This window comes from Solanum verrucosum, unplaced genomic scaffold, assembly GCF_900185275.1.
Source record: "Solanum verrucosum unplaced genomic scaffold, falcon-dt-bn FXZP01000150.1, whole genome shotgun sequence".
In the NCBI taxonomy this organism is placed as follows: domain Eukaryota; kingdom Viridiplantae; phylum Streptophyta; class Magnoliopsida; order Solanales; family Solanaceae; genus Solanum; species Solanum verrucosum.
The window spans coordinates 2,236,294-2,261,978 of NW_026020371.1; the positions used below are offsets into that span (position 1 = coordinate 2,236,294).

The following is a 25,685-nucleotide window of genomic DNA, read 5'->3' on the forward strand; positions in this document are numbered from 1 at the left end:
CCTTACTCAAGACCTAACTCAGGTATCTGACCTTAACTCACGACTCAACCCAACCTTGACACAAGACTTAACTTGAGACCCATACCTCTACTTTGAGACCTCACCTAGACACATACTCAGAACCTGACCTCGACCTCGATTGGAGACTCGACCCCTTTGTTTTTCTTGGTGTATTATATTTAATTTAAGTAAAATGTTAGAATTTTAAAAAAATTGATTGTACAAGTATATAAATTTATCAAATCTTATTATATCTAATATTTAATTATTCATGAAGACTTTTTTGTGGATATATGGTTAATAAAGTTTATTCATATTTAAAAAAGAAAAAGTTAAGTTAAATTGGGTAGATTGGGTTCTAACCTATCATTTAGTCCACATTTAGCCCAACTCATATTACTTCAAGTAATCTTTGGGCACAGTAATCTTGTAACACCTTGGTCCTAGAAAGAGCTAATTTTAGAAAGAATTAAATTAGAAATAGACAAAATGAGATTTGTGCAAGTTAGTCTTCTATGGTGAGTTTTGGGTCAACTTCAAACGACCATAAATTTCAGTACATAATGAGTTAGGTGGCCCATGAGATATCAAATGAAAGATCTTTGAGTCCTCTTTTCAACGCCACCAAGTTTGCTAAATTCTGAGTTCGGATGAGGGAGATATGCTTGTTTGAATTCAGCCCCTCTAGTTAAAAAAATTCATCCGAATTAAGGAGGGGTATTTTGGTCTTTCCCTTAAGCCACTAAGTCCGCACGTTTTTCCACCCAAATTAGGGTTTAAAGATGATTAAAATCAATTTACACTAAAGTCTAAGACATTTGGAAGGTTAGGGCAAAGTTCAAGAGGAGAAAAGGGAGAAAAGCTTCAAGCGTTCAAGATTCTTGCGATCTTTGAGAAATTTCGCCAACGATTTGATCCTTAAGAGGTTAAGCTTTCATAGTGAAGGGTTCACTTACCCTCACGCCAATCATGAGTTTCTTTATTAAATTCGTCCATGAAAATCTATGTATTGAGGTTCTTGATGAATTTCTTGAGGTTTCGTTCTTCATTCGTTGTAAATGGGATTTTGATGAGTTCTTGAGGCGAGGATTTTGAGTTTAAGGGTTGTTCTTGAGTAGATTTGAGTAGATTTTTATTTACTTATGTTGGTTTTGGTTTTACGAATCTAACAAAGTTTGGAAGGAATCAATCGGTTCTAGGTGAATTAGGGCCAAAAATCGAGAAGAAAAATTTGTCACAAGGTTCTGGGGAAGGGGTGGCGCGATGCGCCCTAGATGCGCCAGAGGGGCTGGCGTGGGGGGCCTGCAGTGCACCAGAATTGGCCATCTGAAGTTGAAGAGCTGAATAACGTTTCAAGCACACCTCATCAAATTCTAGGTGCAAACGATCGTTAAGCAGTATAAAACCCAACAAATAAGTTGGGGTCGAATCCCACAGGGAGCGGTACGTGTTCAAATTCAATTATAAGGTATAAATGTGATCTAACTAGCTATAGGAATAGATATTATCAGAAAAAGGCATATCAAGTCAAAGGGGTGACACGAATGTCAAATGTGGGATTTTGATTTGCAATTATCAACTACAAAGCAGTAAAATAGTAATGAGATAGCAATTGGAGAGGAATTCTCGGGATGTGATCGATTATTGGCGAATTTTGATATGTGGGTAATTGAAACTACTACTAGTAAACAACTAAATATCAGTGGGTAGGCTAGACTATAATTTAAATAGCTTTCTCTCAAAAAACTATTCTGCTTTAAGTGATTTCTCTCGAACATCAACAAGCATAACAATAGAGAACAACCCATAACCTTAATGCATCTTCTCTCTCGAGCAAGATGGATTGGACTAGGTTTAGGATTTACTCTCTCAAGCTAAACCCAAATCAACCCAATACATACAAATCATTAATCAATAATCTTAGTTCTAAAACCTCTCTCTCGAGCAAGCTAAGAACACTAAGATAGAACTGCATTTGCAACTACAATTCATAAATTAAACCATAATTAATGATTAAACCCACCTCAATATATCATTTAGACTAGTAATTACCAATACCCATAAACTAATTCAACCTATAATCACATGATCACACCTCAAGAATTGGGTTTTAGCTGAACATCGTAAAAAGATAAAAATCGTTACCAAATCGATTAGCCATCTACTCGGTAAGAGTAATTCAGGCTTTACAATGCTCCAATTTGCAGAAAATTTGAAACTCACTTGCAAAATCTCCAAATTGAGTCTCAAAACTTCAAGTCTACTAAGAAAATTGTTCTAGCCTCAAAATATTCTAAAATTCGATCAATAACAATCTAAAACTAATACCAATTAACTGTTTAAAATATAATATATAGTCTCCATAAATAAGCCACGAAGGGCTATTAGGTGAGGTAAGTCGGGTTGGCCGAACCACTAGGTGAACTGCCCAATGCTCTCTTATATCGCCTTCCTGCTTTTGTTCTCAGCATCCTCACGTCCTGTAACTTTGAGCGATCTCTTCTTGCATTGCGGAACTGCTCGGTGATTCACCGACTGCTCTTTTTTGTCGCCGACTTGGTTTCTTCCCTCAGGGCTTGGCACACTGGAACTTTAAGCGGTGAGATTAGCCATTCAGCGACACGCCAAGTGCTCTTGGCGATCTTCAGGCTCACCCTTCTTTATTTCTTCAGCTTGTTTTGTTCCTTTTTGCCTGTTAGTGTCCTTGTTTTGCTCCTCAATCCATATAACTGAAAATCAAGGCATTAATATCAGTTCATAGCATAAATTAGGCATTTGAGGACACTAAATCTAGGCTTAAGTCATTTGCGGCCCCTTAAAGTTGTCCGCATAATTTGTTTAAACACCTCAACTAAGGTTTGTACCTATTGAACACCTATGCTCCTTAAAATTGATACCTATTTGACATTTTTTTTACAGTCAACCAAAAATCTTATATGTGTGTACTACACTCGCTGTGACATGGCAAATTGATGAATTAAATGATGACATATGGCATTTGGTTCCAAAAATTTATTTTAAAAACAAATTCTAAAAAATAACTATTTTAATCTATTTTTTTCTCTCAAGTTGATCCAAATCGTCCCCAACTCTCCAACAAGACAGTCCCTTCCTCAATCGATTTTTCAATTGTAATCCTCTTCTCTCCATCTAGTTTTGGTACGAGGAAGATGAAAAAGGTTTCGTCGGAAAATTTTGAATTCCTATTACCATGACCGAAAAAAATGGAGTTACCTGACATATTTTTCTGAATTCTATAACTGGTGTTTTTTTGGAGTTGAAGAACTCTTCGTTTCTTTTTAAGTATCAATTTTAATTCTATGGAATTTCATGATACCATTTTTAATAAGCTTAATTAGTTTACATTTTAATTTGAAGTGGTGATTTCTGTTTGAGTGACCAGAAATAGATATGAACGGAGGCCGGCTAACTTTTTTAACTTCAATGTCTGAAAATCTTATTTCTTCTTGCAAAATCACATCAATCCGTAGATTCAGAATTCTTCTTTCTTTTTGCCAAATCATATCAATTCGTAGATTTAGAATTCTTCATTCTTTTTGCAAGATCACATCAATGCGTAGGTTCAGATTTAGAAAGAAAAAGAAGTGCAGAGAGTTTGGAGTTTGAGGAAGAAGATAATGGCTGGAATAAGGGGGTGGGGTTGATTTCTTTGTTTATCAAGAAATCAATTTTAAATAAATTTTAGTTATTTTAGTGCCCAATGCCAATAAAAGAAAAAAAGTGTAAGTTTTTAAAAAGTAAAATACTATTTGGAACCTATTCATGCGCTAATACTAAGTGAAGTACACTTATGTTGCCACGTCAACGTTTTGTGTTTAATAGGTATATATTTTGAACAATTTAGGTGTTCAATAGATACAAGTCCTAGTTGAGGTGTCTAAGTGAATTATGCGGACAACTTTAAGGTTCTGTAGATGACTTAAGCCCTAAATCTATCAAAACAATACCCTAAATCTAGGACTCATCAGGGGTTGGCGCCCTGCACCAGGGTCGCCTAAAAATTCACACATTGTCTATGCAACTTCATTGGCCTCATCGTAGCCGCACATTCATTTCGTTCAATTAAGATCACTATTCAAGTCATTGATATTGATCATAACCGACACTCAAATTTGCACAAGATCAACCACAATCACAAACAATAGGAGTGGCACATTAAAAATTAGGTCAAAACTATTTCCATTCAAACAAGGAGCCACAAGCTTAAACATCCACAAGATTTAAATCAAAACACATATACAGATCAAAACACCTAATATTCACAAATAAAATAGAATCACAAGAGGTAGGTATGGAAATACCTCACCCCACCCACAAAAGAAAAACAGTTGTCCTCAAATGCAACTAAAATAACAATAATCAATAAACAACATAGAGGGAGGTAAGGAATGATCATGTCCACTCTGTCGCTCCATCTGTCGGGGCATCAATGCCCGGGGTAGCACTCGGGAGTTGGGCATCAGTGCCCGGTGCAACATCAACACTAGCTCCACTGGAGCCTGCCATAGAAGTACCCCTTAAGGAGGCATGTTAGGCAGTCTCAAGCATGGCACCCTCTAGGTCTGCCAAATCATCATAGACAGCTGCATCTCGCTCCTCAAACTGCTCCTCATCAGTCTCGGCGTCAGACTCATCAGCAACAACATCCTCCATAATATCATCTCCGATAGTAGCTGGAGGTACCTCAGCCTGGGCTGGAATCTCAGCACTCCGATCCTCGGGGATCTCAACTGACCGAAATAGCGAAGTGAAGTCTGTAGACTTCAGATGGTCTACATCCTTCTTAAGCTCAGAAACCTCGGCTTTCAAAGACGTAACCTCGGTAGTCACCCCATGTCCCCTCTCACAAATCACTACTTTCGCTGTGAGAGCATCAATGGAAGCCTAGAGCGATGTGAGTGCAACTGTGATGGCTCTCTCAATTATCCAGGGCACCTCGGCCTTTAGCCGGGAAACCTGCACATAGGCAGAATGGGCTAGGTGCCCCATATTGAGGAGCATGGTCTGAGTGATCGGAGGCCTGGAGGCAGTGGTGCATGAAGCAGTTCTAAGAGATTGGGAAGGAGTGGAAGTAGATGTATCGAAAGTCCCGGAGTCCAGAGTAGGCAAAACTACCTCTGCAGGTATAAAATCAACATCAACCTCTGGGGATGTGTCCACCGGAGCTACCCTCCTCCTACCCGCCTCATCCCATGTGTACTCGACCTCTATGCGCCAGATATTGGTGGAGGATGTGGGTGTAAACTCAGCATCCCTCTTCTCGTCAAGAGGAACTCCAGTCCGCCGACACAACTCTGTAATAAGCAGTGGGAATGGAAGGGATGTCTGGCATTGTTTGGCTTTCATAGCCATCTCTTGCTCTATAAATAATCCCAAGTTCAACCGCTTCTTGGCGATGATGGATCTGAGACAGGCCGCCTTTGGGTGACGGAGGATTGATTCATTTTGTGACGGCATCATAGAGTTGCTGATAAACCCAAACCAATATAGAGCTGCTATGTTTAAGTCCTTCTTCTCAATAGGGGCTCCGGCCTCAATCCACCTCGGGGTGGTGTTAGAAATGAGGGGGCTAGTCATCCCTTGAGATCATCTAAGGTCTGTCCAGTGATCATGCTCTGGTAGTCATGCTTAAAACCTATAGCCTTGTCAAATACAACATTAATATGATCGTTGTTGCATCCCACTGTCTTCCCTCGAACCATCATGGACTCCACCAGTCTGAAGACACTGCCTTCTTCTTTCCCTTGGATTCTAAGTCACCATATGTAGTGTAGAACTCTCTAATCCAGGTGGGAATGTATGGGCCATGGGGCCTGGTGAATATATCGAACCTGTGGAACCGGAGTGTGTCCCACACCAAAAGGTACATGTCCACCACACCATATGTGGACAATCTCTTCTCCTCATGAATGTTCCTTAATCCCTCGGCCTTTAAATGGTTGAGTAACCGGAGAGGAGGACCCTGAACTGGTGGTGTTGGGACCACTGTCTGTACCGGAGTTGGCATTGTATCAGTAGCAGGAGGGGTAGACTTCGGGATCCTAGACGAATCTTGACAAAATCGTGCACAAATCTCTGTTCGTTGGGTCTGTAGTGGTTGGTCATCCTCAGGCTCGGAGAGTGAGGCTTGAGAATCAAAAGGTTCCCCATCACTATCGGAGTTATGCTACGGTCTCTCAGCTATAGGTGTTTTGCCCTTGCCTTTGCCTCCCATCGGAGGTGCTTTCTTGCCCTGCTTTGTGGAAGCAACTGCTCCCTTATTTATCGCAATGCCCCGTGCTCGTTTGCAGGGTGCCATGCCACTTTCATCCAAATTTGTCCTAGCCATATCTGTAAAATACACCAAAGAGTGTTAGAAATCATTCAAGAAAGCTGCAGAATTCAAGTTGCAGAAAGACTCACCGAACCAGTCAACGAGTCGCTTAGGCCAGCCAGATCGGGCTCGCCGAAAGGAATAGCTCAAAAATTTCTCAGAAATAAGGCATGTCGGCGATACTCAGGGCCCTTCGAAGAATCGTCGACCTCACTCAACGAGCTTAGACTAACCCGCCGAATATTACAATGCATTTTTGGGGTTAGGGGCGCAGAAAGGGCGATCAAAGAGGGACTTTGGCGAATCATTGAACCGTTCGGCGAGCTCGACCCAGCTCGCCTAACTGCCCAACGTGCCAATTGTCAACTCCGTTTCCCAAGAACAAGCTTGCAGCCCCCGAAATCAAAATCAAACACCTACACTATGTAATTAGACTCAGACCCATAAAACCCATGCCTTCAGGGTACTCAAACTTCCCCTGATTTGGCCAAAATTGGCCATTTGACGACTTTCACCCTTAGGAATGGCGTTAAACGCTCCATCATCAAGCAAATTATGTCATTTGGCACAACTGGGGGTTGGTCAGACTTCACCCAACTAGACCCAACACAAATTAACTGCAACCCAATGATTTAGAATTAAATTTAGCGCATTAAACACGGGGATTCATCATTTTAAGCATTTAGGCACAATTTCAAAACACAAAATAGGCAATCCAACAAATAAAACATCATTCAAGCAATTACCCAACACATAACAATGCATATTTTACCAAAAGCATTCGAGTTCAACCACTAATCATAGGTACGGGTTCGGAAAACCAACATGTATGCTGAATTGATAGTTTGAAAAGCTAGGTAGCAAAGAAATCTTATTCCGAGCATGGGTTCACACACAAAAAGTGAAAAAATAACAAAATATGAAAAATATAAAGTGCGGGTGAGAGTGTACGGGGTTAGAAATGAGAGAATATGAAAGATTTTGAAATTTTAAACCATTTTGCCTTTTAAAACCTTTCAGTTCGCGGCCCTTTCGGCAGTGTAAGTCATCCACGCTGAACCACTCTGTGATGCGCCAAGTGGTAAATTACCTTGTCGAGTTTTACAGGATTCCCAGTTATCTTGGAGGTCCAAACGGCGGAAAAAATCGGGCTCACCGACCTGTTCGGCGAGTCGCCAATTAATTAATTGGCCCGCCGAGTTTTACAGACCTCCACCTCAAGTTTTGTGGTTCCAACGACGGTCCAAGTCGGGCTCGCCAACCTCTTCGGCGAGTCGCCAACTAGACTTTTTGGCTCGCCAAACTGCACATTCTCAAACACACTCCCCTTTTCAACCTGCACAATCAACACCCATTATTCAAAATCAAACTTAAAGCATTAAAAACTTGGGTTGCCTTCCAAAAAGCGCCTTAGTTAATGTCGTGGCACGACGAGGATGCCAAATCAAGCTTCATTTTTAGGGTTTGCCATTGAATCACTAGGCAACACCCCTTGTTGTCTTGGATTCAAATGCGACAAAATTTGACCCATTTGGGTCTCCAACTGCTTAATATAGATTGAGTGATAGTTCACTGTCTGATTGAGAGTCGAGACATCCTCTTTTATCTCTTTCAACACTTTATCGGAACCTTTGACTTTGTTGAGAATGCGTGAGAGGATATCTTCTTTCCGGCCACCCTCAGAGTCTTTGGGATTTTGACACTCATGGGGATGAGCATACCTATCCTTCTCCCTTCTCTATTTCATACTTGGTTGCCTAAGAAGTTCACTTTCTTATTGTACAACGCTTCAAATTCCACAACATTTTTGGCCAAGATATCCAGTTGGGTCATCATTGCGGCCATGTTCTGGTCTCTCTCTTGATCATTTACGATCTATTATTTTGTCATTTTATAAGTGAGAGGAGAAACTTGGTCTTTGCGAGTATACCATGCCCTGTTTATCTTTGTCATGCAATCAAGGAGTTGGGACATTATTGCATAGGGTTGTTTCATTATTGTTGGTTAACCACTCTTTTGCTTACTAAATCAAGGCTTTTATAGAAATATTGCAGCAACACATTATCTGGAAATCCATGAGTTGGGCACTGAAGCACCAGTTTCTTAAATCTCAGCCATGTATCATGGATTGGCTCACCTTCCAAGCGTTTGAAACCTTGGATTCCATCCCTTAGAGTCATCATATTTGATGGAGGAAAAAATCTCACTAGAAATATTGTGGTCAGCTCATCCCATGAGGTGATAGAGTCCCTTGGTAACTCAGCCAACCATTTGGTAGCTTCGCCCATTAAAGAGAATAGGAACAACCTGAGACTGACCGATTCTTGCTATATGTTCTTAAATAAGAACGGCCCATAAACATCCACGAAGTTTCTTATATGCTCATTGGGATCCTCATGAGCCAGCCCCCTAAAGAGTCCTTTCAATTGGAGGAGCTGAAGCATTGTGCTTGTTATGTGAAAAACGACATTTTTTTCAACGGGAGGTAAACGAATGGCACCAACACCACCCACTTGGTTTGGGTTATTAACGTCATTGAGGTTCCTAATGTCGTCTTGGTGTCCGACTTGGCTACCATTACTTCAGTTAACGCTCATCTCCTTTTCTGTTTTACACAAGCAACACAAAACCAAAACCAAAAATAAGTAGATTCAACTATAACTACAAAGATCACAATTCCACTTCAATAAAAGAATTTTAAACAACACCACTCCCCGGCAGCGGCGCCATTTTTTATTAATGTTTCAAGCACACCTCATCCAATTCTAGGTGGAAACGATCATTAAGCAGTATAAAACCCAACAAATGAGTTGGGGTAGAATCCCACAGGGAGCGGTACGTGTTCAAATTCAATTATAAGGTATAAATGTGATCTAACTAGCTATAGGAATAGATATTATCAGAAAAAGACATATCAAGTCAAAGGGGTGACACGAATGTCAAATGTGGGGTTTTGATTTGTAATTATCAACTACAAAGCAGTAAAATAGTAATGAGATAGCAATTAGGAGAGGAATTCTCGGGATGTGATCGATTATTGGCGAATTTTGATATGTGGGTAATTGAAACTACTACTAGTAAACAACTAAATATCAGTGGGTAGGCTAGACTATAATTTAAATAGCTTTCTCTCAAACAACTATTTTGCTTCAAGTGATTTCTCTCGAACATCAACAAGCATAGCAATAGAGAACAACCCATAACCTTAATGCATCTTCTCTCTCGAGCAACATGGGTAGGACTGGGTTTAGGATTCACTATCTCGAGCTGAACCCAAATCAACCCAATACATACAAATCATTAATCAATAATCTTAGTTCTAAAACCTCTCTCTCAATCAAGATAAGAACACTAAGATAGAACTGCATTTGCAACTATAATTCATAAATTAAACCATAATTAATGATTAAACCCACTTCAATATAGCATTTAAACTAGTAATTAACAATACTCATAAACTAATTCAACCTATAATCACATGATCACACCCCTAAGAATTGGGTTTTAGCCGAACATCATAAAAAGATAAAAACCGATACCAAATTGATTAGTCATCAACGGGGTAAGAGTAATTCAAGCTTTACAATGCTCCAATTTGCCAAAAATTTGAAACCCACTTGCAAAATCTCCAAATTGAGTCTCAAAACCTTCAAGTCTACTAAGAAAATTGTTCTAGCCTCAAAATATTCTAAAATTCAATCAATAATAATCTAAAACTGATACCAATTAACTTTTTTAAAATCTAATTTATAGTCGCAAAAAATAAGCCATGAAGGGCTATTAGGAGAGGTAAGTCGGGTTTGCCGAACCACTCGGCGAACCTCCCAATGCTCTCTTATATCCCCTTCCTGCTTTTTCTCTCAGCATCGTCATGTCCTGTAACTTTGGGCAATCTTTTCTTGCATCGCGGAACTGCTCGGTGATTCGCTGACTGCTCTTTTTTGTTGCCGACTTAGTTTCTTCCCTCAAGGTTTGGCACACTGGAACTTTAAGCGGTGATATTAGCCACTCAGCGACACGTCAAGTGCTCTTGGCGATCTTCAGGCTCACCCTTCTTCATTTCTTCAGCTTGTTTTGTTCCTTTTTGCCCGTTAGTGTCCTTGTTTTGCTCCTCAATCCATATAACTGAAAATCATGGCATTAGCATCAGTTTATAGCATAAATTAGGCATTTGAGGACACTAAATTTATCAAAACAAAGCCCTAAATGAGTCCAAATCTAGGACTCGTCGAGGGTTGGCGCCTTGCACCAGGGTCGCCTGCCCCTATTCTTCGTCCGTCTGAGTTCCGTCTGAGTTATTTTAAAACGTATCTTCTCTCTTTTTTTGGATTTTAACTATCCAAACTTCATCTAATCATTGATAAATCCTATATATCCTAATCATAATTCTTGAATTCACATTTCAAATTCAAGATAGAGTTAAGAGTAAAGTTCGAGGGAGTCCTTTGAGAAGTCTTTTACAAACTTTTATAACTTGTTTTGAGACTTGAGTACTTGATCATGAGGATGAGGAGAGTTGATTTCACGTTTTCAAAAATTAATATAGGGAACTAAGTATTCCCAAGAGTAAATATTTTACATTTAAAATGATAGGGAACTTTGATTTCAAAATGAGTTCATGAGGAGTTTTTGAGAACTATCTCTTTTAACAGAACCTTTTGAGTAATAATCTCAAAGTTTGAGAATGAGGAAATATTTTTTAACATATGAGCATGAGTTATATTATTGGGAGTAGTATTGAGCACCGATGTGGGGACGAGTTCAGACAACTCAAAGTCCTCATAAACCATGTATGCCAACATGGGTAAAAGGTCATACTTTTTAGATGATTCCTTATTGCTTTTTTAAGCATAGTTTAGTGGATCCACTTAGTTGAGGATGTCTTATACTCCGGCAAGGTATAGGAAAGTTCTGGCAATGTGGGCGAGATGTTGTATCATCACATAGCTCATAGTGATGGTTGTCGGTTAGAGTATATCTCAATTATGAGTAAAAGATTTTATTATTGTATTTTTAAATACATTGTTGTATTGTCTATTGTTTTAAAAGCTTTCTTTATACTACATCTTTAGTGTTGCTTTTATATTGAATCGAGTTGAGTATTTCTGAGTTGAGTATTTCTGAGTTGAGTATTTCTGAGTTGAGTAATTCTGAGTTGGGTAATTCTGAGTTGAGTATTTCTGAGTTGAGTTGATTTGAGATGAGGTGAGTATGTTCTTCCTTTATATCAGTTCAAGCTTATGTATGTGCTTTAGGGTTTCCCTTGCATGCTCGTACATTCAATGTACTAACGCCTTTTGGCCTGCATTTTTTCATGATGCAGATACATGTATTCAGGATAATCAACAGGCGCTCCATTGATACCACTTGCAGTTCCAGAGTTGCTTTGGTGAGCCTCCTTGCTTCCGAAGGATTCCCATTTTACTTTTCAGTCTTGTTAAGATGTCATGGGTCTTGTCCCGACGTCTATCATAGTATCTAGAGGCTTCATAGACAGTAGTGTTTTGAGGAGTCTTTTCCATTTCTATTGTTAAATGTTTAAGACTTGAGTTGCCTTCTTTTGGCCAATTGAATGTTCTTATACATTTCTGAGTTTATTTATCTTAAGACAAATGAGTAAAGCTTTACTTTTGAGTTCATATATTGTTGAGTAAGTCTTCTGCTGAGTATTGAGCCAGACCAAGGGTTCGCTTGGGGACCAATAATGATTCTCGAGTGCCGGCCACATCCAGGGTGTAAACTCGAGATATGACAAATTCATTTATTGATTCAACCCATCTTAGCTAGCTCAACTTTAACTCAAACTAAATTTAATCATTTGAATACACACACTAAATTTAATTAGAAAAAAAAAATTAATCAAACGAAATAATCCAAACACAAATTGAAATATCATCAGCTGAGCAATCAACTTACAATCTTAAAGCATCAAATTAGATGAAGTAGTCAAGTAGCGCATGACCCCATTATATCCCTTAAAATCCCCTGAACATAACCGGTATATTTGTTATTCCGCCATTTATGCAAATCTCCTTTTATTCTAAGTGAATTTTGTAATGTTATATCCTCTCAATAGTTTGTTTTCTCTTTTATGTAGTGAATTTCTCATTTTCGGTTGTGAGTATAGATTGATCAAATTACACTAAATTATTGTACCTTGATCTTTCGATATATATATATTGTTGTCTGATTTATTATCTTTCGAAATTTGATTTGTTAATTTCCATATGACATCTGGTTATTTTTATCCTGATATTATATTGACTCATATATCATATGCTCAAATTTAAAAAGTGAATTATATTTAAGTAGTGCAAGAATTAATAATGTTAAAACCCCTTTAGGAAACATCCACTACATGAACCACGTATATATATTTTCAATCAACAAAAAGAAATAATAATGACCTCTATGTATTTGAAGTTGATTTTTGAACTTGTTTAATAGAATGGCAAACATGTTTTACATGGTCAATTTTTATACAAGACTGAAGACCAAAATAGCAATATATCCAAGACTTGCATTTTCCAATTAGTAACAAAACTAGGCATGTGTCTTCTCCCATGTTTTCATACTTGCATTATTCTGAACTCAAAACATTAATTTTCTCTAGTTTTATTATTTGAGATTGATTTTCACGTGGAATTATATATGCCTCGGAATATCTTGAAATTATTAGAAATTTGAAAATAAATAATTAATTTATACAGAAGTCATCAGGTGATGAGAGAAGTGCATTGAATTATGAATATTTCCACATGAAAGGTATTAGTACTCCCTCCGTTCCATATATATTAGATGGACACTTTTTATTTTACATTGTGATTAAGAAATCATTAATAGATTAATCAATTTTACTATTTTTCCCTTTGTTCATATCAATGCCTATAAAAAAAAATTAGAAAAAATATACATGGAGTATATATAGGAATAGCTAGTATTATAAATTGTTCACAAAGTCATATTAATTGTAAGGGTAAAATAGGAAAAAATTAATTAATCCTATCTTGATTTAGAAAGTGATCAAGTAATATGAGACAACTATTTTTAGTAAGATACTCATCTACTATGGGACGGAGAGAGTAATAGTTAATACTTTCTTTTTTTATGTATTTAGAAAAAAAAATGAAAGAATTTTAAAATTTATGATTTAAGATCAAATTACCATATATTTGTGATTATAAATCATCTAATTAACGTTTTTCGAGAAGTTATAAGTTAAATATTTATTACTATACATACATATATCATTCTTTGTGAGACAAATTTAAAAGGAAAATGCATAAAAATAAATTAGAATAAAAAGAATTGTTATCTGTTTGTTTAAAATTGAAAATAACATCACAAAATTATCTAAACGTGAGAACACATTGATTTATATATTTAATTTAGGGAAAGTTACATAAATTCCACTAGTTTAGAAATTAATTACTTAGATAACTCTAGTTTGCAATATTATGTATCTTACCAAATTTTGGTGCATCTAGATACGTCCAGATACATATATCTCGGATACATGAGATCAAATTTAGGTGTAATTTGTTCTAGATAAATTATATCCAAGTGGATTCGCATGTATCTGGGATACATAACAAATATCGCTAACCTCTCTCCCATTTCGCTTGTCAGTCTCTCATGTATCTGGTATTCCAAATACATGTGAAGCACTCTTGATACATATAGATACATGTATCTCGTGTGTATCTAGTGTGATTCGCATGTATATGAGATACACTCGAATCTCGCTCGCCTTTCCCAATCTCACTAGCCTCTTTTCCTATTTTTGTGTATCCAATAGCAAAAATACATGTATCAAAATGTACATAAGAAGCTCTTAATTAGTGATAAGATACATAATATTTTGAAAGTATTGATAATAGGGATCCCTTGATAATATAATAGTATATATGATAGTGAATTACATCTAATTATATAATTTTCCTTTAATTTATACATGAAAAAAAAAACCCTGTTAAATACACACTAAAAAGGTAGTGGGTATTAAGCTCATCCATCATGTTATATATATATATATATATATGTGATATAACTTATTTCATAATATTCAGTGTGGACAAAATCTTGGAACAATTATGCTAAATGGTATTATACTTTCTTTTTTATGAGACGAATAATATGACAATGAGTGAACATCTATTATGATTATGACATAATTAGGAAAATAGAAGTAGAATTTAGAATTATTATCCAATCATGGACTTTGACTTTGACATTAGTTTTGCTCCTTTTCATGTTAAGTTGATCAACAACTTTTCTTATTTTCTTTTTTCACGTTCTATTTACATACTTTTGCAACTTTGAGTTTCCAATCGTTTGCCGACACAAATTTTACAATTTATTCATAAAAAAGTGTCTTTTGGGGGATTGGAAAGACATCCCTTTCATGTGGTACCAATATTAGTTTCTTGATATATCATTACACTACACCAAAGAATCGATATATTTGGAGCCGCCGTCACCGCCTTTTTCATGATCACGATGACCGCTGGCCAGCCTCAATCCGAGGCAGGTCAGCAGACTTTTGCCAGTTTATTCAAGCCGACATCAGGGGAAACGAGACCTGTACCTTTAAAACCAATTTCATATTTACATGGAGAACCACGAATCATATGGGAGCAAGCAGAGGTAGAGCAGATGATAGTCAATGAGAATCTACAATATGCAGTGGTGGGAAAGTTCTCCTATGGTTGGTCGGACATACAAGAACTTCGCAAAATAATACCCAAGCAATGTGGATTGAAAGGGGAGTGCAATATTGGTTTACTAACCAACAGATATGTGTTAATCAGGGCTACACTCTTGGAAGATTATGTTAATATGCTTTCTAAACCAGTTTTCTATTTAACTCATCAAAATTGGTCCTATACGATGAGGACCCTAAAGTGGGATCCATTATTTAACCCAGAGGAGGAGACATCAACGGCTATAGCATGGATTTCCTTTCCTTCACTTCCCTCAAATTTCTTTGGGAAAGAAACTGTATTTTCATTAGTTGCAGCAGTTGGAAAACCATTGTAGGTGGATATGGCAACAAAAAATCAGACTCGACCTAGTTGTGCTGGGTTAAGGTAGAGGTGGATCTGCTCAAGGAGTTTCCAAAGTGAATCAACATTGGGTTGAAAAGATCCAATGGCGAGATTGTAGAGAAGTTGGTTAAGATAAAGTATGATTATATGCCAAAATACTGTAAAACATGCATGATACAGGGTCATGATGAAGAACAGTGTTATGTTGAACATCCAGAACTACACCCAGCCAGGCAGAATGCGAGCAAAGAGATTAGTGAGATGCAAAGGCATGGACAAGGGGAAAGGGAGGAGAATACTGAAATAATGGAAAACACCAAGGGGAGAGAAGGTCAGCATAAGAGATGGGAGGGAGACAATAAAGAAGAGAGATTTCAAGGGGGGGAACATAATAAATGGGGGCCAAGCAAGAAGGTGATAAATCAAGTGTGGATCAAGGTGGGAGTTAAAACCACAAACAAGTTTGATGCATTGAATGATAAGGAGGATACTGATATGTTAGAACAAGGGACATTGGGGAACAGTGAGAGTAGAGATGTTTCCACCAAGCAATGGGTGGAAGACACATTCTCAAAGTCGAACAGAGTGGTACCTAAAGAGAAGGATATTGAGGGAGAGGGCGAGAAGAATTCAACAAGAGAAAGGAAGGGAATTGAGGAAATATTACTGATATAGAAATCCAAAAGGTAGGTAGTGATGAAAAGGAAAAAAGTGCTAACATACACCTACTGGATGAGGAGGAGGAAGAAGTACATACTCATACATGCCTGCAAATAGTTCTTGTACATTTAACTACAGCCTTAAGGGAGATATCGGAGAATCAAATGCAGGAGCTTGATGAGGATGAGGAAATGGAAGAAAATATCCAGCAAATTAGCAGGGTTGGGGATTTATCACCCAGGCATGTGAACAGTTTGAAGAGGGATTTCAAGAAAGGGAAAGCAATTGTACCTCTGCAGGTAAAAACAAGGAGTAAGAAGGATCGGAATGTAGTGCTTGATCAATGATTGATAAAATAATATTCTGGAATATAAGGTCAGTTAACACTCAGAAGTCTTTTGAGCGATTGATTGATCTTAAGAGATGACATCATTATAAATACATAGCGATCATGGAACCATTTAGGGATCCAAGTGAGCTAGAACACTATAGAAGAAAGTTGGGATATACAAATGCCTTAGTTAATATGGCTGGAAAAATATGGATATTTTGGGATGATGAATATGAAGGGCAGACAGTATTAGATATGGATCAACAACTGATTGTAAGATTAACCAGGTACAATAATAGTGTACTAGTTTCGACAGTATATGCTAAATGTAGTAATGAAGATCGGATTGACCTATGGAAGGATTTAGAACACATAGTTGAAGGTTCAAATATTCCATGGGTTATGGGAGGAGACTTTAATGTGATTCTGAGGGAGGAAGAAAAGATAGGAGGTTTAGCATTTACCCAAGCTAAAGCAGCAGACTTTGCACAATGTATAAACAATTGTGCGCTGTCGGAGATCAAATTTACAGGGAGTTTGTTCACATGGTGGAATGGAAGAGTACAAGAGGAATGCATTTTCAAGAGGCTAGATAGGGTCCTAGTGAATCATCATTTTCCTGGATCTTTACCCTACTAGTGAAATCCAACATTTGGTGAGACAGGGTTCCGATCATGCACCATTACATATGATATGTAATACCACTGAGGAATCACATAATATGCCTTTCAAATTTCTACACTTCTGGACTAAACATAAAGGTTTTGTAGATGTGGTTAGGCAGCATTGAGAACAAATAGACAAGGGAGTCCTTTTTCGATATTTCATGATAAGTTAAAGAATACTAAGAAGGCCTTAGCTAAATGGAGTAGAGACACTTATGGAGATGTTTTTCGGAATATAGCCACACTGGAAGATTTGATCAAGGTCAAGGAGTTACAGATGGAACTTCAACCAACCCAGATAACAGAAGTGAGTTGAGTAAGGTAGAAGCAGAGTTGAGGAAATTTTTGGTTATTGAAGAGGAATATTGGAGACAAAAAGCAGGCATGAGCTGGTTTAAGGAAGGGGATAGAAATACAAAATTCTTCCATTTGTATGTAAAGGAAGAAGAAAGAAGTTGCGCCTAGATCGTATTAAAGATATTAAGGGCATGAAGTCACTGATAACATTCAAATGGGTGAGGCATCGATTGAATACTTTCAAGGACAATTCTTAGAGGAGGGTAGCAATCACGAGGTTGACATGCTTCACATTATCCCAAAACTAATAGAAGATGGACAGAATGATGAGATGATTGAGCTTCCAAGTTATGAGGAAGTTAAAAAGGTAGTCTTTACCTTAAATGGAGATAGTGTGAGTGGCCCAGATGGTTTCACAGGTAAGTTTTTTCAACACTGTTGGGATGTGATAGGGGATGATCTCCCAAGATTGGTCCAAGCTTTTTTCTGTGAGCAGGAGCTGCCCAAATTCATTACACACACCAACCTTGTTTTGATTCCAAAAAAAGAGTTCGTGCAAGAATTTAAAGATTTGAGGCCCATAAGTTTGAGAAATTTTTCTAATAAGGTTATATCGAGGATAATACATGAGAGGATAGTTAGAGTGCTTCCAAATATTATATCTCATAATCAGTCTGGATTTGTGAAAGGGAGAAGCATAACGGAGAATGTGTTGTTGGCACAGGAGATTGTACGAGATATACACCTAAGAAGTAAATAGGTTAATGTAGTGGTAAAGTTAGATATGGCCAAGGCATACGATAGAGTGTCTTGGATATTCTTAACAAAAGTGCTTAGGAAATTTGGGTTTTCAGAGGTGCTAATAGATATGGTCTGGAGGTTGATTTCGGTTAATTGATACTCGGTACTAATTAATGGACAGACTCATGGTTTTTTCCACTCAACTAGGGGTCTAAATCAAGGGGATCCACTGTCCCCAACTTTATTCATTATAGCAGCTGAAATGTTATCTAGAAATCTGAATCAACTTCATGATCAAGAGTCGTTTAAGGGATTTGGTATGCCAAATGTAGCCCTAAAATAAATCATCTAGCATAAGCAGATGACACAATTTTGTTTGGATCAGGAGACAGGCACTTAGTTATACAAATGGTAAAAGTTATAAGGGATTATGAAACAATGTCGGGACAAAAGGTCAATAAGGAGAAGAGCTTTTTTTACTTACATGAAAATACCTCTCTGATTGTTACAATAAGACTGAGGAAACTGACTTGGATTAGGCTGGCAATTTCCCTTTCACATACCTAGGGTGTCCTATTTACTATGGAGGAAAAAGAAAAAGTTACTTTGAGGGTTAATCAAGAAGGTTGCTGTTAGAATCTTCTCTTGCCAAAACAGATTCTTATCCTTTGGTGGAAAATACATTTTGATAAATCATGTACTACAGTCCATACCTATTTACATGCTATCAACTGTCTCCACCAAAAGGGGTTATAGAACAAATTCATCAGCTTTTTGCTAAATTCTTTTGGGGGAATTATACAGAGGTGAAAGGTAAAATTGGGTTACATGGACTGATATGTGATATCCAAAAAGGGAAGGGGGGCTGGGTTTTAGATCGCTCTTTGATATATCTAATGCTCTCTTTGCTAAATTGTGGTGGATGTTTAGAACTCAGACATTTTTATGGAGCACATTTATGTGGAACAAGTATTGTAAAAAACACCATCCCATAATGGCGCATAACAGAGGTGCATCTCAGGTATGGAGAAAAATGATACGAGTCAGGGAAGATGTGGAGCATGAAATTTGGTGGCAGCAGAAGGAAGGGAATGCTAGTTTCTGGATGGACAATTAGACAAAACAAGGCGCTCTTTATTATATAGAACCACAATGAGTAGAGGAAGAAGCGGAGGTCAAAGAGGTGACTCAGAATGGGCAATGGGACATAGCAAGACTACAACAATTATTGTCTCAAGATATAGTAGAATGCATTGTGGAGAGTATCAGTCCTAAATTGAGTGTGGGTACTCAAGATAAGGCCTGGTGGATGAGTAATTCACATTGATAATTTACTGTGAGATCATCATTTCATGTAACAAGACAGAAAACGGAAGAATTTGAATGGATGAATTATATCCGGATTGGGGGATTACCATTTAAAATCTCTTTCTTTTTCTAGAGAGTATGGAGACAGAGAATCCCCACGGATGATGTTCTTAAAAAGATAAGGGTACATGTGGTATCGAAATGCTACTGTTGCAATGATGGGAAGGAGGAAACAATGCAACACCTATTTCTAACAGCTCCCATAGCCCAAAAGTTATGGAAGCATTTTGCTTCATGTGCAGGTATTAGCATTGAAGGAGTTCACTTACAACAATTGATTATTATCTAGTGGGATTGGCCAGGACAATACAAGATTAAACAAATTTTTAAAGCCATACCAACAATTATTATTTGGGAGCTGTGGAAAAGGAGGAATGCTAGAAGGCATGGAAAAAATGTTACATATGCAAAGTTATTAGGGCAATGTCTACAAACTGTTCAATGGTTCATTAGAGTGAAGTATCCGTGGATATAAGGAAGGATTCAGAATTGGAGGGAGATGCTCACCACTCTAAGTACATATAAACCTACACTATATTATAGAATAGTGTATTGGGAGAAACCAGATCAGGAATGGGTGAAATGCAATACAGATGGTCCATGTAAAGGAAATCCTGGACAAAGCTCTTATGGATTTATCATACGAGATAGCAGGGGAGATTTAATATATGCGGAGGCACAAAAGATAGGGGAAGCCACCAATATGGAAGCTGAAACTATGGGTGTGTTAAAAGCAATGCAATATTGCAAAACACAAAACTTTCAGAAGATAATTCTGGAGACAGGTTCATTAGTACTTACAAACATGTTGGTTAAACAATGATTCCTTGGTTACATGCTGAAAATATAGAGAATATACAGCAAAGCATAGCAAGGAAGCAGGTTCAGGTAAAGCACATATTTCGGGAAGCTAATCAATTAGCAGATTATCTGGCAAACATGGCCCTAAATCAAGCAGAGCAAATACAAGTAAATAACTTCTATGATCTACCAAGCATTGGAAGAAGAATTCTCAACATAGAAAAACAACACATTCCATCATTAAGAATTAAAGCAAGGAGAATCAATCCATCGTGATAATTGAGAATATCTACAAACCAGAACCATTCAACTACAATATTTACAGGTTATGTCTTCTAAGAGACGATCTAGCTACGTTAGGGCTACTTCAATTTACAAAAAAAGATCAGCACAAGGGGGGGGGGGGGGGATCTCAAACTAGGTCAATGGTACTCGATTCAGCAGGCCGGTGTCCTCAAAGCCTTTAGAAGGAGCGTCATGGTTCAATCCCAACAAAAAGCTCTGCGAGAATTCCAAACACTTCCACCGGGATGCACATCTACAAGAAGAGGAAAGTTAACAGGGAAACTAGCTGGGAGAAGCACAAAAATAAAGTGAATACCTTTGTGAGCTGTTATATCGCCTCAATGTCCATGGATGCGGAATATTGATGACCCAGAGGTGGAGAAGAATAAAAAACAAAGAAAAAGGAACAAGAAATATGGAGGTGGTGGAATAGAGGAGAAAGGAAATGGAGGCGGAGGATAGAGAGGAAAGGAAGTGGAGAACTCTTTTAGGAAATCCTACTCTTAGTCTTTTATTTCCTATTTTGGGTCATCTTTCTCTTGTTTATTTGGGCTTATTTTGTCATATGATGTAAGGATTTTTCAGATGAAATAAATGGACCCCTGGTCCAAAAATTCATTTTAAAAAAAAAGACATCCCTTTCCGAGATATTGGGGATTCAACTTCAAATTTATTCAATTATAATTTTATTCTTTAATTTTCATTCGGTGTTTGATATTTGTATTGAAGTTCTCATTAAATTTAGATAGGGCTCATTTGATGGTGACGCTTCCAACAAAATTTTCTCTAGTTCTGGTTGGAGTCCAAAGTGGATCCTAGTCTAATTTTCTTGTGTTGCATCTTGCAAGAGTTCTCAATAAGTTCTTTGTAATGTTGTGATAGTGTTCTTTGTATGCTTTTTGTAATTTATCTCGTATAATTGTGATGAAATGGAACTCCTACATATGTCTACTTATATATAATTTTTTTATTGCAACTTTTGATACAATGACTCACAAACAATAAATTTTTTTTCTAATCTCCTTTTTTGTTGGGATGCTTGTTAAAAGTATAATATAGTGTGGAGAGGAGTACTTAGTTGAGATCCCCACCCTCACCCTCACCCTCACCCCAAAGGCATGAATTTCACTTGGAGAAAAAACTGAAAATTGTGAGTGAATCGCGCTATTTTATTAAAAACAAACCCCAAACAAGTATTTCAATTTCAAAATTTCCTATTTCAAGTTCAAGTCGAAAAAAATGAAAAAAGTAGTAAAACAAAACATTATTTTGCAGATATTATTTCAGTATTTGCAAGAATATCAGCCTTCACTATGCTTAATTTCTTGAATTTATAAGAAGAAAGTAGTCATGAATCATAATATATATCAGAACCCCACCCTTGGGTCCAATATTGTAAACTAATCCTGTAGAAGTACTTCAACTTTTTTGTTAATCATGTCCAAAGTGATTTCCAAGGTGCATATACATTGTTGTCTTCCAAAGAAGTGTTGGAATTTCCATAAGCTTGTTGATGACCAGGAGACTCAGTAGTGCTATTAATATTCTCTTGATTTTGTGTCATTTCTGTGCAAATTAATGCCACCAAATTGGTATTTTGTGTCTGAACATTCATAATCTCTACTTGAGCCTTGACAAGATCTGCTTGAAGCTCACTTATTTGTTTTTGAAGCTGACAAATTATCGCGGCGCATCCATATACTGGATCTCTAATCCTTGCATTCGCCTCATACACCATGCTATTCACTGCATCTGCTCTTTGATCCTCCGGAAGCTCCTAATTAAAATTCGTGCATTTTAATGTGAGTTTTTATTTTGAAAAAGAATATATTATGATTGGAAGTATAACGAATAAATGAAGATATTATATAAAAGTACTGGAGAGTAGCATAATCGATTTTTGTGATTTTAAGCATAAAATTTTAGAAAAGGGAAATGGTTTGTGTTTGTGCGCTCTGATTCATGCAATTATATTGTAATTAAGGAGTGTTGTGCAATGCATGATAATTTAAGTTTAAAATGAAAAGTATATTGACTTTAGTAATATATGCAATTAGTTTTAAATCATGAAAAATAAAAGCTAAAGTGTGTAACGTGGAAAAGATTTCGATTTAAAGGAGTTACACACTACACTTTTTTTTTCTTTTCCTTTTTATGTATTTTTTTTCCAAGAAAAGGAACTAAGCGCAAAGTCAAAGGAAAGAAAATATTGAACAAAAAGAAACAAATTCAGTTGAAACCTATCTGGCACAGTTCAATGAATGTTACTGATTGTGAAAATTTTTAAAAGATGTTCAGAATAATATTCTCCAATTATATTAATTGAAAAAAGAACAATTTTGATGATGATTTGAAAGTACTATGAATTATTTTAATTAAAATTATTACTACTATGAATAACAATAGTAACAGCGATATGCTTTAAAAGTTAAAGTAATTATAAGGCCGTAAATGATGACAGAAAAATAAGAAAATATTGAGTAGAAAATACGAAACACAACCATCACATGTGTTGGTTTGGAGAATATTTTTATTCTGCGTTCATGAATGAAAATCCTAATGTAACCAGTATGGATTGTGATGCAGTAACGAGACTGTTTTATTCTTAATCATAGATCTCGAATTCAAGTCCGATTTATGGAAAAACTCATGTTGGGAATATTACCTCCAAATAGATCTTCTGGTGCGCAATCCAGATTTAGTCAGAATTTTAATGCGAACACCGAATACTAGATGGAAAAACGGGAAGAAAAAAAAAAAAACCCTCAATACCTGTAGCATTTTGATGATGTTGCTAGCACCAAAGACTCTATGAGCAATGGTGAACTTGAGTGGGTCAGTAGGGGGAAAGTAAGGTGCCAACACACATTTCTCCACACATCTCCGACGAAGGATCTTGCACGCTGCACAAGGATGATGAGGACAAGAATAATCACTTTTCTCTTCCATGTTAATTCTACTACAATTTTGTGGTCTATGCAAAAGGAGACTTGTGATTTAGCAAAAGCCTACACACCAAAGATTATATATATATAGTAGAATAAGAAGAATATTTGGGTTTCATATTTTCAAAGAATAATGACGTCACTGGTCTGCTTAATGACATCATCATCGGTCAATATTTTCCACCATAACATGGGTAGTTTGGTTCGCCCACAAAGTTTATTTCATAATTATAGATTTGAATAAAATAATAGCAAGTTCAATAGATAAGGTAGATCATTAGGATTATGGTTGATATTTACACTCTATTTAGTTGAAGAGTTAATTATTTTAAAATGGTTGTCCAAGATAAGAAATTATCTTTAAATATTATTTTTATTTTATTTTTAGAATTAAGATATATATCACTCAATTATTACTATTTTCTTTCAAATTTGTTTAACTCTTCAAAAGCCTTATTCTCTTATAGTTGCCATATGTCATTAAAGCTTCATTTTTTTTTTTAATAATGAACTTATTTAATTTATTAAAATTATTTAACTAAAGTAATAATTTTATTTTTAAAAATATACATATATATATACATTAGTTTATTAAGAAGAATTTTTCATACTTGCGAATATTTTATCATAATTAAACTTTTGATTTTTTGTATGTTATAAAGAATAACTTTTTAAAACTTATTACAATGTCATTAATTTTGAATACGTATAAACACACCCATTTGTGGTTGCAGGCTAAGTTCATTCTTCGATATATCTCACTCGCTATGCTAGAAGACTGAGCAGCTTCAGTTTATTACCAACCTCGGGTTCAACAACTATTGGGTAAAGCCTAAATCTTACTCCTTTCCTTCTATGTATATACAAATCACTTATGAATGTCAACTTACATTAATTAATCATATATTGTATGATGAATCAATAATATTAAAGGTCAATTAAATATTAAAATATAATTAATTATGTATTTTGAAATCCATACGTACATATCTTTTTTTTGAAAAAAAATAAAACGTGAATAATATTTATATTATACTAATGATCATATTAATCTCGTATAATGTGTATTATTGAATTAAAATAGGCAATTTAATTGATTATTACTTGTGTTTCGTGAATTTGGGATGAGATACGAATATATATTGGTATTCAATTATATACTAAGATAAAATATAATTTAATAATCATAAAAGAATAGAATAAAATAAAAATTAAATTAATAAATTTCTCTTTCTTACCAACTTTTCTCTATTCAAACTTACAAATTTATTTGAATATTTTTATGAAAAAAAAATTACTGGAAATTTTCAGATAATTTACTTCGGGGTTTCAAAAATTATCAGGTAATAATTGCATACAAAAAAAAAATTCATTGAATTTTGTTTGGTAGAAAAATCTAGAAATTAGATTATTTTTTTTATAATCTTCATAAATTCTCATGAAATTTATATTTTTTGTAGAGACATGAGTTAAATATGTCTATTATTTTTTTAAAATGATGATTTAATGATATGTCATATCAACTAGAATAGAAGGAGACTTCTGAAGTATTTAGTATTTTTTGAAAAAAATTTAATAGTTGAATGATATTATTGACTTTTAAAAAAATAAAAATGATGTGTATAGGCATTTTTTAAAACATGAATGACTATTTAGTAAAATAATATAAAGTTTAAGTACCGAAAAAAATTGTAAGCATGTAATTTCTTCTTAATAAACTAATCTATTATTTTTTTCAAAATAAAGAACAAAACTATTATGTTGGTTAAATGAATTAAATAATTCTATTATTAAAATTGCCACGACCCAAAATGAGCGTGATGACACTTGTCTTATCCCCATCAAGACAAGTCAGCCTAAACCTCAATCATTACGATAAAGTGCGGAAATAAACTATAAATAAAAGTTTAATACTTTAATATAATGAAGAAATTCATAATCGACTCAAAAATACCCCCAAAATTTGGTTGTCACGTGTACAAACCTCTAAAGTGTTACTATTGATTCAAAGAAAAATACAGTCGCAAATGACATTGTTTTTAGAGTAGAACAAGATCATAAATAGGAGTAAGAAGGTCCACTGAGATGACAAGCAGCTACCTTACAAATTTCCATAGGAAGCCTCGGAAAAGAAGAGAATAGAAAGTGTCACAAAAATCCAAGGCTCATAACCTACAAAAATGTAGAATCAAGGGGTGAGTACCAAACCAC

The 25,685-nt window shown here is 36.0% G+C and overlaps 2 protein-coding genes across 2 annotated transcripts in view; one reads left to right on the forward strand and one right to left on the reverse strand.

Moving 5' to 3' along the window:
- The window catches only part of LOC125838361 (protein TONNEAU 1a-like), a 1,213,107-nt gene that overhangs the window by 24,169 nt on the left and 1,163,253 nt on the right, over positions 1–25,685 (forward strand). The gene's annotated exons all lie outside the window — the stretch shown is intronic.
- Positions 21,962–23,506, reverse strand: LOC125838362 (LOB domain-containing protein 1-like). The gene is made up of 2 exons (XM_049517436.1): positions 23,302–23,506; positions 21,962–22,306 (listed from the first exon to the last, which is right to left on the reverse strand). The coding sequence occupies exons 1-2, from the start codon at positions 23,476–23,478 to the stop codon at positions 21,965–21,967; spliced, it is 519 nt and encodes a 172-aa protein (XP_049373393.1). The 5' UTR covers positions 23,479–23,506; the 3' UTR covers positions 21,962–21,964.

Coding starts and splice junctions, on each gene's coding strand:
- LOC125838362 (XM_049517436.1), bottom strand. CDS start 23,478: ATGGAAGAGAAAAGTGATTATTCTTGTCCTCATCATCCTTGTGCAGCG. Junction 22,307..23,301: donor ACATCATCAAAATGCTACAG/GTATTGAGGGTT, acceptor AATTTTAATTAG/GAGCTTCCGGAGGATCAAAG.